At 45.2% G+C, this 13,107-nt stretch overlaps 1 protein-coding gene across 2 annotated transcripts; it reads right to left on the bottom strand.

Moving 5' to 3' along the window:
- Positions 1-706: 706 nt before the first annotated feature.
- Positions 707-12,084, bottom strand: Sc5d (sterol-C5-desaturase). 2 transcript variants are annotated; one of them, XM_021207205.2, is made up of 6 exons: positions 11,990-12,084; positions 9,839-9,919; positions 7,463-7,680; positions 6,221-6,353; positions 3,580-3,680; positions 707-3,272 (listed from the first exon to the last, which is right to left on the bottom strand). In XM_021207205.2, the coding sequence occupies exons 3-6, from the start codon at positions 7,670-7,672 to the stop codon at positions 2,817-2,819; spliced, it is 900 nt and encodes a 299-aa protein (XP_021062864.1). In that variant the 5' UTR covers positions 7,673-7,680; positions 9,839-9,919; positions 11,990-12,084; the 3' UTR covers positions 707-2,816. The 2 variants fall into 2 exon arrangements, with proteins under 2 accessions (XP_021062864.1, XP_021062865.1); XM_021207206.2 differs by having other exon boundaries at positions 2,155-3,272; positions 11,905-11,990.
- Positions 12,085-13,107: the final 1,023 nt, after the last annotated feature.

Consider the following 13,107-nt stretch of genomic DNA (forward strand, 5'->3'; position numbering starts at 1 on the left):
CATAGAATTAATAAATGCTTTCAACTTGACTTTAGAGATTAGGAAGAAAACCTTTTTGTCAGGATGGGGATGACTGAAGGCCTTAAATATGCCATGCATGCACCTCTCTATTAGGCTACATCCTGGCCCTGAACAGTTATCTTCACAAACCAAATATTTATGAAAACAAGCTTTTATGAATATTTTTCTTCCTCTACCAAACCCTGGTAAAGCCTGGATCATATACTTCCTGTCCTTCTTAAGATTTTTATTCTATTTTGTCTCTCAATTTTACTATAGACTGTTTATGGCACATTTTTAAAGGGAATATCTACAGCAACAGGAATACTAGCAATTTTACCTCACTCAAGATAATTCACAGTGATCAGTGTCTTGTTTTCAATTTTACTTACATATTTCTGTAACTCATCTCCATGTCTTTCACCCTCCAGCATGAAGGGAGAACAGGCTCCTCCACCATATTCCTACTGAGGGCCTAGCAGAAGACTGACCTCAATCGTCACAGAACCCAGCAAACGGGAGCCACCGTTCTCTGTGCTTGGCCCTACTGGGCGGCAGTGACTCAGCCCCCATGGGTGGGAGAGAACAAATCTGCAAAGAGCACCTGCTCTGACTCACATGGGGACTCTCTGAGGACCCCTGAGGTGAGACTGAAGGCTAACCGCTCAGGTGCCTCTGAAATTTTATTTAGCTATTCTTTATTACACACACACACACACACACACACACACACACACACACACACACACCTCGCATTTCGATCATATCCACTCTTTCTCATACCCAACTTTTCCCAGACCCCTCCTCATCCCTCCCCAATTCTCCTATCTTCTTTTTTTTTAATAAGCCAGAGTCCAGTCAGAACAGGCCTTGGCCTGGGAGGTAACCCAGTGGTGCAAAAGCAACTTAGAGATTGCACTACTGCAAATGGACTCTCCCTTCTCTAGCAATCATCAACTGTCAGAAGCGCCCAGCTAGAGGTGGGACCCTCTGAGTGCCCGCACCCCATCCATCACCCCATCCACTCTGGAATGTTGACTGGTTGGATCGTGTGCTGGCAGCCACAGCTACAGTGAGCTTATGAGCACAAAGGCTCCCTCATGTCTAGAGACTTGCACCATCTTCCCTGGTCTCTGCTCTCAATCTCTCTGCCTCCTCTTCCTTGGAGGATAGGGGCGATGGAGATGTCCTGTTCGGTGGTGGTGGTGGTGGGGGGAGGGGTTTACTGTTTCTTGATGTAGTACCAAACAGTATATCTTAAAGGTCCTTTTGTATGTACAGCACACTGCTAAGAGCTAGGTGCCAGATTCATCCAACATCCTAATCAGTCCACATCTTAGTGATGCTGATGTATTCAAACCTCAGGGTTCCAGTGGGCTGTATACCCAGGAAATGGGAAGTCTAGATCCTAACATGGAGCTTCTTTCCTTCTTGTTTTCACTTCCTCAGAGCACTTGGTAAAGTCAACTAACAAATGAGAAAGAGGCGGTTGCAATGACTGATGTTTGCACACAGCGCAGTGACTCTGGGCATTTGGGACGCTCTCAGTTTTCATAACCCACATCACCTCTACACCTTCAAAGTGACCCCAATGCACACAAAGGATGTTTTGTGCTATAACATTTAAGTGGATAACAGCAGTCATGATCAACTTTTATTGTTTTGTTTTTTTTTTTTTTTTGCACAAATAGCCATTAGAATAACTTTATAAAAACATCTTCTCCCCCTACAAATATACTTAGCTTACAAGACCCACCTTTCTTTATGTTTTTTGTTTTTGTTTTTGTTTTTGCAGAGGCAGTGGGAAGAGAGGGAAGAAATAAGAAGATGAGGTTTAAAAGTGTATCTCAGGTAGACTTAAGTACTTGGCAATTATTCCCTTCATTAAAAAAAGTCAGCCTCGTAACTGAGAAATACATCAAAAGTACAGTTTGTCCACTTGATTAAAAAAGATGTCACAAGTTTCTATCTAGCATTATCCAGATTCATGTCTGTAGGGTTATTAANCAGTGGTTTTAAATGACACACATCAAGCTGGGCAGTGGTGGCNCACACCTCTGACCCCAGCAGGGGCAGGAAGATCTCTGAGTTAGAGGCCAGCCCAGTCTACAGAGTTCCAGGACAGCGAGGGTTATACAGAGAAACCCTGTCTTGAAAACCAAAAAAAAAAAAAAAAAAAAGACACTCACCAAGATCTTCAGTTCAATAATCTCCTATCTGGACTGAATTATGGAAAAGCTGACATTAAAAAAAAATACCATTTATTTATTCATTTATTAAAATCTGATAATGCCCAGAGAGTAAGGTGCCTATGTATAGGAAGAAAGTACAATCTTATTACATCAGCCATTAAGCAAAACTTATCCACCGCCACTCACGTATCAGCCTGCTTGGACTGGTATTCCTATTTGAATGCAGTTCTCAGCACTGCAGTGGAGCCAGCCATCTTTAGGGTTTCCTGGTTAGTCTCAGTATTGTTAAGCACAATGGTACTTTTTTCCTTAATGAGTATGCATGGATTAAGGCAAAAGGACACAGACCAGCTTCTTGAGTGGCTTATTTTCTATCATATTTAAAGATGCTTCAGAGCTGTACAGGTCAGCTGGCTGAAAAGACAAGTTGTCCCTGGACCAATGTCGGACAATTAACCAAGAGATTACAATGCTCCCCGTGTCTTCCNGCTGTTTACTGTCAGGACCATCCCTCAGCATGACACTCGAGCAATGCTGATATTCAAATGGCACCACTTATTTGCTACGTATCTTGNCTGTGTAGATTATTTTCTTATTTAAAATAGTTAATAATTGGGCAATAATCTACTTATTCTTTGTAAACTCTCCATTGCATACTTTTTTGCTTTTACAGCCNTTTTCTGCNAAGCTGTTAGATTCTTTTTCTGTCATGTTCTTCACGTAACTATGCGGTCCTTTCCCTTCAAAAGAGGAAGGATGTTTAAAAGAGCCTCCAATTCTATCCCACAATGTGAAATACTGTCCATAGTTATAGTCAAAGAACATGTGGTGGTCTGTGTGATGAGCGGACCNNTTAATAAATGGCCTTAAGATCTGGGGAACCCGAAAATCACCATCATGAATAGAAATTGTCCAGACATTAACCAAGACATATAAACCTAAGTAGACCACCTTGTGCAGTGGGAAGACAAAGGGGTATATATGGTAAGGCAGACTCTGAAGGAAGCCGTCCACAGGGTGGAAAGCATGACTTGCAAACGGCGTGGGGATCTTCCAAATATGATGTGGTTTATGTATGCGCTGAGGAAGAAAGGGATAAGGTTAGACCCATCTGCTCTGCCTGAGGTGAGGGCAAACTTAGCTTCCACTCCTGGTACACACAGGAAATGGCAAAGCCACTCCTTTACCCGAAAGATTGAAACTGTAAGACAGTCCAGACCCACAAAGAAAAATTAAATAATATGTGCGTGGGACCTGTGATGGCTGGTGGCTAGAGGAGCCTGGGCATTTATACAGGCAAGGGGAGCCCCTAGAATCCAAAGTACAACGGGATAATACTGAAATGTGGGACATCACCCCCTCTTCTCCCCTCTGAATGACTCTCTACCTTGTAGACCAGTCTGTGGTGCAGGCCCCTATGAATCCAGTAGATCAACATGTCCGTGAAAAAGAGGAAGGATACCACGCTAACCATGAGATGAATCCAGCCTAAAAGAGACCACACAGAACAAGAGTCAGAGTTGGCCTCCAGGGTTACTGTTCCCTTTCCACAGGTCCACAAAATGCAGAAGGGGATCCTCAACTCAAACATGAGCAACTTATAGGTTCATCTCCCTTTGCTACCTACAACTGGTTACCTTCCTCCTCCTCCTCTTTTTTCACCTCTCCCCCTTCTCTTCTCTTTCTTCTCCCTCATCCTCCTCCTTCTCGTCGAACAATTTGAAATGTTCTACGCCTAATTTTGTAATATTTAATTTAAATTCTTACCTGTTATGCAAAATCATACAAATTGCCCATACAGTATTTTTTCATTTTATGATTCAACTTTATTATTGTTGTTTTGTTTTGTTGTTTTCTGAGACAGGATTTCTTTCTCTGTGTAGCCCTGGCTGTCCTATAGAACAGGGTAAACTCGAGAGATCCACCTGTCTCTGCTTCCCAATTAAAGGGGTGGAGCGCCACCAAACCCTGGCATCAACTATATTATTTTCAATTATGTGTATGTGTTTGCATGTGAATGCCAGAGACTCTGGCTCCCTGTGGCTGGAGTTACTAGCAGTTGTGATCCACCAATGTGGGTGCTGGGATCTGAACTTGGGTCCTCTTAAGTGCTGAGTCATCTTTCTGGCACAAGCATTTCTTAACTAAACTACAAAGATGCCTGTGGGACAGGACAGCCGCACTGTTTTCCTTGGTATCAGCTTTCTTAAGTCCTACCTCCTTCCCTAGAGCTTAACTCCACTGAACACCTTAGCTCCAGAAACTCACTCCATAATGAGCCACTTTCTGGGATTTCCAGCCTTATCCTCCTGGAACTTTGTCCACCAGGCCAAAGCACTCAACCCCCCTCCAGGGTCTCTGGCATCTTACCCCGACTCTGGCCCACGCTGTCCTCACTGTCTAGAATTCCCTCTCCTTGATGTTGCCCATTCTCTCCCGCATTGTCAAAGCCTCTCCTAGTTAGCTCCCTCCTACTTGGAGAGCATACTCTGGTATCAGCATACCTGCGCTCGAGCCTCTGACCCACCATCTGTTTGCTGGGCTGACAGGCAGGTTCTCGACTCTCTGTCCCCGACTGTGCTGTGCCCCTTTGTAAGAGCAGCCTAGCAGCAAGCCCAGCTCTGCCGCGCTGCTGAGGAAAAGCAGTGGGCTGGCACAGGGCAGAGCTGAGGGCTGCTGCGTCGCTGCCAGCCTCAGCCAATGCCTTTCTTCCTGCCTGGGCTCTGGTGTCAGGAATGTGTCCTGAGGTGTAATTTCAGAACGGTACAGAAGTCACTGCCAGACTGCTTTTAAGAAAAATAAAAAATCTAAAGCTCTAAATGTTACAGGTCAATTTCTAAATTCTGGACAGAGTCAACGAACTACTATATCTAATGTACTCTATAACAGTATTTACAGAGAGGACACAATGATCACATTTATTAAAGCCATCAGAATGCAAAGCGCATTTGCAGTATTACATTTCTGCAATGTAATCAAGGAGCTGGACGGGCACAGATGGAAGGGGGGACATGGCAGCCAGGGAGAAGAACACAGGGACAGGTGAGTTCCAGTAATGCTCACGTCCTACCGGGATTCCCTTCCCAGCATGTTGAGCAATCACAGAGAATAAATACAGGGGCCATCCCTGATTAGTACCCCTTAGGCACCCTTCCCAGCACGTTGAGCAATCACAGAGAATAAATACGGGGCCACCCCTGATCAGTACCCCTTAGGCAGACAATGGCGTCCAGGACTGACTTTAGAAATGACAGTGAAGTTAAGGAAGTGCATGTGTGTGGCGAGACATGAAAGGAAGACAGCAGGCAGTCCAAACAACTGGACAGTTGGAAAGAAAAGAGATAAAGGCAGGTTTGGCGCTTTAAAGAAAGTAACCGTATGGAGGCATACTCTACACATTTAGGGCCAGCCTGGGCAACCTAGCAAGATCCTGTCAAGAAAGAAGGAAGACAAAGGAGAAGAAGGAGAAGATGGGGAGGGAAGGGAGAAAGGAGGGGAAGAAAGGAAAGGGGAGGAGAAGGGAGGAAGGTAGGTAGGCTGGCCGATCCTTAGGAACAACCACAACGACAAAAAGCCAGGTGTGGTAATATAGATTGGAGTCTCAGCACTGGTGAGGGAGAAACAGCCAGCCAGACTGGACACATTGGTCAACTCCAAGCCAATTAGAGACTCAGTCTAGACTTGGCCAGGTGGTATTGCCCTAAATCCCAGCACTTGGGGAGGCACAGGTGGATGGTCTCTGCGTGTTTGGGGCCAGCCTGCTTCTCCTTAATTGAGTTCCAGGCCCAGGGCCACATATCAAGGCCCCGTCTCATGACAAACAAGCAAAAACCAACCAACCAAAAAACCAGAAGGTAAAGAGTAATCCTGAAGATGACATCTGAGATGACCCTTAGCCTTTTGTGCACATGAACACTCACACATAAAAAATCTTCCACATATGTACAAAAAACAAACAATAGAAAGGGGGACAAGGTGGGCGAGAGGCCCCACTAAGTTTCACGTAGGGTCCCCTGGTATCTGCTCACCATTTGGAAAGTCTCCGATGTCATCGTAGAGTTTGCTGTAACCCCTCAGCTCCAGCAGGAACAGTGAGACCGTGGGGATGCTGATCCAAGGCAAAGACTTGACAGTGAACACGATCTCCCGAGAGACTTGGTTCTGAAGGCGAAAGGTCCGGTTATTCAAAAGTCACAAAACTCTGTTCAACAAAACTGTCATAAAGTTGACTGGGCATGGATTTTTTAAATGTTCTGTCTGTTCTTGGAATCTAACATCAGGCAAGAACTCTACCACTGAACTACATTCCTACCCCTCAATTCTCTCTTTTCCTCAGATTTTATTTTTAAGTGTGTGTGTGTGTGTGTGTGTAGACAGGCATGTGAGTGTGTGTGTGTAGACAGGCATGTGAGTGTGCTGTATGCAGAAGCCAGTGTGTGTGTAGACAGGCATGTGAGTGTGTGTGTGTGTGTGTGTGTGTGTGTGTAGACAGGCATGTGAGTGTGCTGTCTGCAGAAGCCAGATAATCCTGGGGAGCTGGCATTTCAGGCAGCTGTGAGCTGTTAACATGGCTGCTATAGACCAAACCCGGGTCCTCTGCTGAAGCAAAATACACTCTTCACTGTTAAGCTCAGTTTTCAGGTCCACTAAGTTCTCTTTTACACTAAAAGGCTTACTTCTAAAACTTCTCCCGTGAAGATTCCAATGCATGGGAAAGTGGAAGGAAAGCACTCCCCGACACCAACCAAAAGCAGCAAGGACCTTCCCTTCTGAAGTCCTTTCGCGTCCTCACCAAATCTGTACTCTGAGTTTCTGCTTACGGAATAATCTTTAAATGAGCTCCCCTCCCCAGCTCCTTGCAGCACAGGGACTATCTGACAATTACCAGGGACAGTCCCAGAGAACTGTTCCAAGCTAATCAGAACAAGTCTCAAGCGCTGAGCTTGGATCCCTGGCTCAATCAGAGAAAAACACACATGATAAAAACACTTGTCAGCATGCAAAAGCTAGAGAGTAAAATATTCACATGAGCACAATAATCACAAGCCTACATTCACTCATCAAAGTTCAGCCAAATCGTTCTCATCTATGTACCAGTTGAAGTAAGATCCCTGTATCAGAATACAAGAAGGAAAGAGGGGATTAACCCTTATGAAAACATCCAACCCCCTCAGGGGCTTGATTTCAGAAGTGTTATCTATATATTACTCAAAGATTCACAAATACAACATTATTTGTATGGTAACAGAAGCTGGAAAAACATCTCTTACCTTTAAAAACTGTGGGTGTTTCATTAAGGAATGATCATAGACAAAATAATAGCTGAGGGTTGCACAGAAGAAGTAGAGGATGTAAGCACCCAGGTTCGTGACAATCAGGAGGCTAATAGTTTGTCGGATGATGTTGTCCTCAGGCCACGTGGCTGGATACACGTACGGAGTGAAGAAGTAGTAGTCGGCCACACTGAGAACCAGGTCCATCGCAGCCCCTGAAAGACAAAGGGGTGGTGATTCACTCCTCGCCTCTCTACATTTCTGCAAAGCTGTGTATACAGTTTCCAGACTAAGAGTATAGATGTGGCCACCAGCCTCTCCAGGTACAATCTTTGGCAACACAAACAGTATCAATGTCCCATCCCTAATCTGACCTCTTGCTATTTTAAACATGGTTTGCAATTAGACATTGTTAACACGGCAGGGTCAGGATTCCCAAATGATGGCCCAACACAGTGTAAGATCCCTTTAAATGGATTTCTTCTCCATTTATCATCATTTACCATCCCAAGTTTTGGTTTAAGCACAGTTATTACCAGATGCCTTTAGTGATTTTCCCATGAGGGTTCACAACATACTATCTTCACCCATACTCGCTTTTAACTTTCCGGTGGTTTCTCAATCATACCACCAGAAGCAACATGATTAATGGTTAGCATTTCTTCAAGAGTAGCCTCCCTGAGTTATTATGGCCTGATGGGGTTAAGTACCAGTCTTTTTAGTGTTAGAAAATCCTTCAGTTGGGCTGGGTAGATGGCTCAGTCAACCAAGTGCTTGCCTTGCAAATCCGAGGACCTTGAGTTTGGCTCCCCAGAATGCAGTGAAGAACAGGGCATGGTGGCCTGTATCTAAATAATCACACTGATGGCAAGATCAGAAGGAGAGACAGGAGGGCCTGGAACTTCCTGGCCAGCTAGCTCCGCCCACCTAGGAGAGCTTTAGGCCAATGAAAGACACTATCTCACATAAAAGATTAAAGGCACCCAGGGATCTTTGACCTTCATATGTGTGCACAAGCAGGCGTGCACGTGTACACACACAGGTACACACACACATACATACATATATACACACATACACACACACACACACACACACACACACACGTAAAAATCTTCCAACTATTGGCTGGTTTATTCCTGCCTGCTCACATGATAAACATTTTTTTAAGATTTATTTTTCTTTTATGTGTATATGTTTGCCTGACTACTGCTCGCATGAGTGTAGGTGGCTGTGAGGAGAGGAGACTATGTCAACTCCCCTGGAGCTGGTGGTTGCACGATGCCTGATGTGAACAACAGGAGCCAGGCTTGGGTCCTTCCTCTGCAAGGGTTTCAACTGCTCAGGGATCTCGCTGGCCCTCTAGAATGTTTACTTGTGCTCATCTACCAAGACCACTTTGTGCAGGAAGTGATTTTGAGAATAGGTCTTTACGGATAAACTATTCTAGCAAATTATGATTGCCTGGTCTATGTTAACTACGTAAGCAGTATATAAACACCTGGTTCTCTAAGCACAACACTGCTTGGTAAGAAAGGTTGTCCTGTAGTTACAGCGGAGGATAAGAAAATGCTATAAACATCCTTTTTACAAAATAAAAAAAAATTATTTATTTTATGTATCTGAGTACATATGTTGTTCTCTTCAGACACACCAGAAGAAGGCATCAGATCCCATTACAGATGGTTGTGAGCCACCATGTGGTTGCTGGGAACTGGACTCAGGACCTCTGGAAGAGCAGTCTGTGCTCTTAACCACTGAGCCATCATCTCTCCAGCCCTATAAACATTCTTTTCAGCATGAAGTTAAGGAGAAGAATGTACAGAAGACTTGTCTGGGCATAAGGAAAGTTCCCGAGGACCTTTCACTAGACTTTTAGAGATTTTCTGTGCCACTTCCTTTCATTCTGACCCCTCCCTTCTTGATGCTGCTATGAGTACACACTGGTCTATTCACACTTTCATAATTCTGCATTTACACCATCTGGTTTCAGGATCAATGCAGCCTCCAGTGATACCTGTTGACTTTTTTATTGTCAAGCCTACTTGATCAAACATGGCTAGCATTTCATTTTCCTCTCCTAGGCCATATTTTGGTAGTCACTTCCATCTAAATGCCAACCATTTGTCTTGCCAATCTGTAAGTCATGTATGGTATTAGATCCTAGGCTCTCAGTAGGACGCCTCAGAGACAGAGCATATGCCAGCATGCCCCTCAATACTGTCCTGTGCAGTAGTGACAGCAGCTTCATCCTCGATGCCACCCACAGGCTGTCTTCAGACACTTCTGACCTTTTCACATGGAAGTAAATCAAAAGTTAACAAAAGAACAAACAAACAACAAAACATGTCCAGAAGGCATAGGCAGGAATACCTGGTATGTGACCCAATAAACAATGGTTGTGTCTGTCACTAGGAGGCAGGATGTACCATCAGATAAGGACGACAACTGAACCTATGAGGAAAAAAAACAGCAACTGTTTGGATCTCAGGGCTTCCAGGCTTTGACACAACGATGGCTCCTGTACTAAGGAAACTTTTACGGGGAAAATGTGGTAACCTGGTGCAGGTTGTTCAACTGCCCCCACAGGTACCGAACTGTTTTGTGCATCCTCAAACAATGGAAGGCAGTGCCAATTTTTCCACAACCCCTGGAGTATCTTCAATGCAACAGGGAAGAAAAGGTATCTATCTTGGTGCACACTGACTCCATAGTCAGCTCAAGGGCTACTGAGCACAGCTGCTTCATATATTTGCACCACATGACACGTTTCCTGTGAAGGCTCTGTGTCTCTATCTTTTGGTCGCTTCCCCCCGGGATTTTTCAGTTTCTTCATTAAAAATCTTTCCTACCCCAGCCATTCTCCCTGAAGCTCATTACTCAAGCCACACTCCCTCTGCAGCTTCCCAAGCAGCCAAAGCCAGAGGTTTGCAGCAGCATCAGCCCCAGCTGGGAGCTGTTTGCTAAGGAACTTAGCCCGTTGCTTATGGAATGAGCTGCACATGTTTTCCCTCATCCTGAAAAACTTAAATTACATTAAATGTCAGGTGCTCATTTCTCCATCATATATGTCACTCATAATTCAAGAAACAATTTAACCAGTATCAAGTGCTAGACAGTGAGAAATGCCCACATGGCCATACAATATTGTACGTAATTTTAAAGGTTCAACCCCTTAAAGTCAAAGAGAGCCCATGGACTCTAAGATACCTGGGCATTATTGCTTGAAATGTTAAGTTTACATTAAATAGTATACTGCTTTGGCAGAAAAAACCCACAATTTTTGTTTTTAAAACATGTTTATCAATTAAATGGGCCTGGGGTGTAATTCAGTGATATTCCTTTGGCCTATAGTATGTCCAAAGCCTTGGTTCCTACCCCAGCATCAGATAAATAAGTAAATAAATATATAAATACTCTATTATACTTAAATGACTTAAAACTATTATATTTTTCTTAACTGAAAAAAGTACAGAACACTACTAGCCATTTATATATTTTTAAAAATTACTACATATTATTTTAAGCCCTCCCCTCAACCCCACTTTGGCTATGTGGCCTGGAACTTGCATTCTCCTGCTTCAGTCTCCAGAGCTCTTGGATGCTCTGCAGAACTTCTCATCTGGCCTTTACACATCTGGAGGAGTGATGGAGAGACTCCCATCTAATTCTCATATGTCTATCAAGTGTATTCGCATATAATCTTAATATACAGGGCAGTGAAGGTGCAAAGCCTTAAACAACTTTGTTCTGTAAGGAGCCGTCGATGCAATGTAAAGCCCAGTGCCTGTTCTACACAACATTACCTTCCTAGAGTCACACTTACAGATGGGGAATTCTGAGTTCTCCACATTCATTATATTACACGATGAATGCAAAAGTCCACAAAAGAGCAAGGGTCATAAGGTAAGCACTTCAACACAACAACGGATGAAAATGCAAACTCAGCTAACACACAAAATATTTAAGTAACTTCGCCGCCGCTGAGGCCCTGTTTCCACTTGTACCACCTCCCAATTTACTCGGCAATAAAGCAGGGATGCCAGTATGAGTGACTTCTTAATGATGCTTAAAGTGTGCATGCTGCCGCTTATGGTCTTCAGAAAGGCAGGGGGTGCCGGCCCACCACCCTCCCTAGGCCTCAGTCGGACGCTGGTTCATAACCTGGTGCCTTCTCCAGGAGGAGCCGGTGGGAAAGCAAATCACCAGTTTTTGCCACCTCCCCCTGGATGTGGGGTCCACAGTAGGTAGGCAACCTCTAGCACTGGCAGGGACCCAGCTTTACCCGGCCAGGGTCCTTCCCCGCTCCCATATAACCTTGTCCCCATCGCAGGCCCCGGGGCCCAAGGTGTCCGCCAGGCCAGCCCCCCACCCCCCACCCCCCCCATGCCACCTGCGCTTTAGCAGGGACCGCCACACGGGTGCGGAGGATGCCGTACCGGCGCCGGGCACCCGGAGATCCCTCGCGATCGCCCGCGGGTCCTCCCACTCGCGGCTGTCCAGATGCCAGCGCACAGAACCTACCTGCCAGGCCCAGCCGCTCAGTCAGCCGCGGCTTTACAGCCCGCGGAGTGTAGGAGCCGGAGCGCCCGAGACACCGCCCGCTCAGCAGAGCCCCGCCCATGTGCAGGCAACCCGCCAATCAGCGGCCGGCGCAATAAGCTGATGTGACGGCGGATCGCGCGACCTGGACCAGCGCGGTCGCGGCGGTCACGTGGTCGCCGCGTAGGCGTCCCGCGCCCCCCCCCCCCCGCACCCCTCCTCCCGGGTCCAGCACTCTGCCAGGACTATCCAGGCGCTTCTTGATGCTGCTGCGGGACGGGCGAAGCGTGCTTTCCTTCCCACTTTCATCCCACCCAGCAAGTTGACGAGAATCGTGCAAAGGACCCGGGATGAGTGCAAAATGACAGCCTGAAGTAGGATTAATGACTCTTCCTTTGACGTTAATGGCGGAGTCTTTTGTCCTATTCTTGTGACTCAAACATTCATCAATCCGCAGTTATTTTTCACTTCCCTGCAAATCCTCTTATGCAGCATTAAAATATGTAAATCGAAAGTTATGTGTAGCAGAGTAAATTTAAAAAGCAATTATTAACGGCGATAAAAATAGAAAAAGAGGTTGTGATCTGGCCCAAAGATTGGGGGGGGGGGTGAATTTAAAGATCAAATTGGCTAACTATGACTCGGGAACGCATTCTATAAAATACAAGAGCTCCCCAAGGTGAGCAGTAGAGATCAGCAGAATTGGCCAAAATGAAAAGAACCTAAGAAGAAGAAAGGCCCCAAAGACAAGTTACTTCAGAGAGGATTGACCTGTCGTCTGTTTCTGGTATCAGGGTCCTACCGATTGATTTGTTTTGTTTTGTTTTTTGTTTTGGTTGGAAGGAGCAGGGCTTTTCAAAAGCCAGTTTGATTAAGTGGTCTATTGAGCATGAGAGACGGTTCTGGCTGGGTCTGATCTTCCAGAGCTCTGAGGCAAAAAAAAAAAAAAAAAAAAAGCCTACTCCAAAGTGACTCTCTATAAATTTCACTTAACAAGTGTGTTTGTCAGTGTTCTCTGGAGGAACAGAACTGATAAGATGAATACATACATAAAGAATTTATGAAACCAGCTTAAATTAAAGTAATGACAGTTGTCTCAA

Source organism: Mus pahari, chromosome 10, assembly GCF_900095145.1.
Source record: "Mus pahari chromosome 10, PAHARI_EIJ_v1.1, whole genome shotgun sequence".
NCBI classification, from domain to species: Eukaryota; Metazoa; Chordata; class Mammalia; order Rodentia; family Muridae; genus Mus; species Mus pahari.